Source organism: Miscanthus floridulus, chromosome 8 (genome assembly GCF_019320115.1).
Source record: "Miscanthus floridulus cultivar M001 chromosome 8, ASM1932011v1, whole genome shotgun sequence".
Classification (NCBI taxonomy): Eukaryota; Viridiplantae; Streptophyta; class Magnoliopsida; order Poales; family Poaceae; genus Miscanthus; species Miscanthus floridulus.
Genome location: NC_089587.1, coordinates 33,440,198 through 33,444,324, shown reverse-complemented (window position 1 = coordinate 33,444,324; position 4,127 = coordinate 33,440,198). Strand labels below are relative to the sequence as shown.

Below are 4,127 nucleotides of genomic sequence, written 5' to 3'. Positions count from 1 at the left end.
TAGTAACTCCTTACTAAGTGGTTTAATATAACGTTATGGTAAATATCCCCATGTGTTATAGTAACCCAACTATCGTAAATATGTATTGACATTATGGTAAATTAGTATATAAAATTATAGTAAATGGAGGTGGCTACAGAATAACTTATTTTGTAGCCGGCTACTGAATAGCCTCTCCCTATATATATATAAGAGTATATTTAGTAGCCAACTACAAAATAAGTTATTCTGTAGCCACCTCCATTTACGATAATTTTATATACTAATTTACGATAGTATCAATACATATTTACGATATATATATATATATATATATATATATATATATATATATATATATATATATATATATATATATATACATACACACACTACCATGTAGCTGGCTACAAAATAACTTGTACTGTAGCCACTTTAAGTTACGATAATTACTATACTAATTTACGATATTATAGTAACTCCTTTATATATATCCGCCAACTATATACTTGTACACACTATTATGTACTCCGTATGTATCTATAGACATGTCGCGCTATATATATACTTTTACCATCATTCCCACAAGGGGAGATACATGTGGTCAGCAGAACCTTCCGCGCAGCAATAGTAGTAGCACTGGTGATCAACCGTCGTGTCACACCCCAGAACGCCACCACCCTCGTACCCATTATTAGTGTACACACACCAACCCTCTGCCTCATCATGCCCAGCTAAGAACGATGATGCACCCTCGTAGTCGTAGCCATCCATGTCGTCCGAGAACACATCCTCAATCCTTTCCAGACCCTCACCACCACCATCGGCCATCATCACCGCCGGCTCGTCGCCGCCGATCTCCGCCTCGAGGGACCGAATGACATGGCTCAGCTGGCGATGATCAACGTCGCCATCGAGCAGCAAATCAGAGGAGGCGGGCAGGTCCTCCATCAGGAGCGCCCCGTCGACCTCGCACACGCCTGTCACGGCCTGATCGAGGTCGGCGTGGTAGCTCTCTGCAATGGCGAAGCCGCCGCCCTCTCTCTGCTGGTTCCACGGCTGCTCCATACACGTATAATACGACTAGCAGGCAGCCAATGCAAGCGGGGAAAGAAACGGAACAGCTAGATAGCAGTAGTGCACACGATTGCAATTTGCAAGTGGTTTGGAAATGGTGCAGGGAGGCGGACGCTTATATAGGCCAGTTTCTGGAACCGGAAGTGCAAATACAATAAAAAATAAAGTAGTAATTAATATAAATCAGGCGCCAGCAGGTTGCTTCCAATGTGCAGTGCAGCAGTTGGAAGGGAATTGTTGGGTGACTGATTAGGCTTCTACTAGGAGCAATCGATTAGTTGCTGAACTATATATAGCTAGAAGAAGAATAAAGTATTGGACAAGTGGAGGCGGCTGTACCTGTTTTCCAGGCAATGCAAGCAGAGCAAATCAAGCATGCGAATGCGAATGGAAACCGGTGGCCGGCCGGCGGCGGAACAGGTAAAGGCCGGTTTCTGAGCCTGAGGTGGGAGAAAGCGACGGTGCAGTGCATGATGGATGGGATGCATGCATATTAATAATATTATTGGGCGGCCAGCGGTGGACAAGATCCGGCAGGGCCGGCATTATTGATATCTTGTGCTCTCGTCGACGTTTGCAGCCAGCGTGCGGTGCGTGTACCGGATTGCGGATTATTATATGTGTGTGATGATGCTGATCGATGTGCCTGCCGACTCGGTGTGATCGCGATCCATATATATAATAATTCCTACAGATTTTGTTCTTCAGGCGATCGATCGGATGCCACGCCGTTCTCACGGCCCCTGTATTAAAACTCCAGGGCGATCAAATCTTTTTGCGGTTCGGTAATGCTGGGACTGAGACCTCCGTCCGCCCTGTCGGTGGACCCGACGTCTGCTGTTTCTATTTGCTCCCTCTACTCCACTCTGGTCACCGCAGATTAAAACATGCATCCGTTCCGCGACGGGCTCCGCCGCGGCTCCTGCACTCCTCCCTCTCTACCGTGCCTCTTGTCGGTTTTCCTCTCCACCTCTGTCGCGTCCGCACCGACCGCATCGCAGCGTGCTCACCGCCCGAGGCCGCATCACCCGACTGCTGTTGTCGCCTCCACCGCGGGCATCGCGTGCACCCTATCACCGGGGCAGCATAGCCGCCCGTCCGCTGTCATCCTCCTTCTCTACCGCGACCACATAGTAGGAATCCCGTTGTGCCGTGCTCCGCTCGCCTGACTGCCATGTTTTTGCTAAAAGCGTATGTTGCAAGCGTATGTTTAGAGTGTTTTAGATGTCGCAAGTGTTTGAAATGGATGTTGCAAAAGTAGTTCGGGATGTTGCATATGTTGCAATGGTTGTACACGTATGTTGCAAAAATCTGTTACCAATGTTTCACCTGTGTTTTCCAGACGCATGTTGCAAGTGTATTTATTTGGATCTTGCATATGTTTCACACATACGTTGCGCTGTTTCATCTGGATGTTGCGTATGGTTGCAATGGTTTTCAAGTGTTTTCAGGTGTTTTTGTTTCGAAAGCATGTTTTAAGTGTTTCATCTACCTTTAGATGTATGTTCCAACTGTCGTATTTTGATGTTTCAAAAGCAGATCGGGTGTTACATCTCTCCTCCTCGTCTTCTATTACATCGTCTCAGTGTGTCCTCCTCCTGACGTCGGTAGGGCATCCATACGACGCCGCGGTCGAGTCCTTCCGAATCGGAGGCACCGCCCCTTCCCCTCTTGTCGCTCGGGCAGCGCGGGCCCCTCGTGGAGCGCGTGAAACGGAGTGCAGCGCGCGGGCGTCCGTCCGGACGTCCAGGCGCTAGCACTGTCGTTTGTGCTGGTCTCCGTTGTAAACTTCTCACATATCCATTCTCGCAAAAAAAACTTCTCAGGTGTCCATGTGTTGCACAAAACCTTAAGTCGTTTTGATTTTTATACATAGATTGTGCTATGTATCTAGTTATACGTTATATGTAGATATATAGTAAAAATTGATGTACTAAAAAATTAAGGCGACTTATAATTTAGAACAGAATGAGTGCATTTTAGATTTGGATTTTGAAGCTTGTTAGAACGAGTTGTTTTTACTCATTTGAATGAGGGTTGTGAGTCCAGATCCTATGCGGGACACTGAGCGCACACATAGGGAACATGAGAGCATTTTGGAAAGTACAAAAGATGGAAGAAGAAATTTTGGCCATTTAACATTATGTATTAGGTATAGAGACGTAGATACCAGCGAGCATTGCTCCCTAAAGGATTTCTAGAGGCCGGTAGTGAGCAGCAGGCCCAACCGCCTCTACCTTTCCATTTACAAATAAAGACGGCTCTAAAAATCAATTTATAGAGGTGGTTGGAAACACGAGCTGCCTCTACAAACCGATTTCTAGAGATGCCTTGAAATCTAGCCGTCCATAGAAATAATTTTTCAAAATTTTGAAATGAATATTTTGGGCTCTAAACGAATTTAATGAAAAAAAGGTTTCAACTGGAAAGTTATAGATATCGTCGAGTACCACAACTTTGGTTTGCACTGTTTCTCCATTCGAGGTCATTTGAAAATTTTGAATTTCAAAAATCTAAGACTCAAACTGAATTTTGGGACCATATATTATTTTAAATGAAAAGATTATTAACAACAATGTTTTAGATCTGTTCGAGATCTTAACTCTGGTTTTGGTCATTTCTACATCAAGTTGTTTAAAAAGTTTCAAAAAGTTGAAGAACAAAATTGTGAGAACTTCAAACATAACTGTGAAAACTTCAAACATAATTTGAGGGATCTACATAATTTCAAATGAAATAGTCGTGATATACAACTTTGATATAAGGTTTATCTTCACCCAACTTCATTTGAAAAGCTGATGGGCCTGTTCTCCTTGTCTAGTCTCAACTTGTTTCAGCTTATTCTCTCTCACAGAACACTATTGAATCAGCCGAAATCAACCGTCCACATCTTCCAAACTGGATCAGCCGAACACCCTGGATGAGTTTTACTATGCTACACCTATTTTTAGAGAAAGCTCTAGATACAACCGCCTCTACCAGTTGATTTCTAGATATTGCTTAAGATCCAGCCGACTCTAAAGATACGGGGTGTTTTTAGAAATGGTTGAAAATACCGGCCTCTATACTGT

At 44.1% G+C, this 4,127-nt stretch overlaps 1 protein-coding gene across 1 annotated transcript; it reads right to left on the bottom strand.

Moving 5' to 3' along the window:
• Positions 1-542: 542 nt before the first annotated feature.
• Positions 543-1,266, bottom strand: LOC136471539 (uncharacterized). The gene has a single exon (XM_066469279.1). The coding sequence runs from the start codon at positions 1,045-1,047 to the stop codon at positions 556-558; it is 492 nt and encodes a 163-aa protein (XP_066325376.1). The 5' UTR covers positions 1,048-1,266; the 3' UTR covers positions 543-555.
• Positions 1,267-4,127: the final 2,861 nt, after the last annotated feature.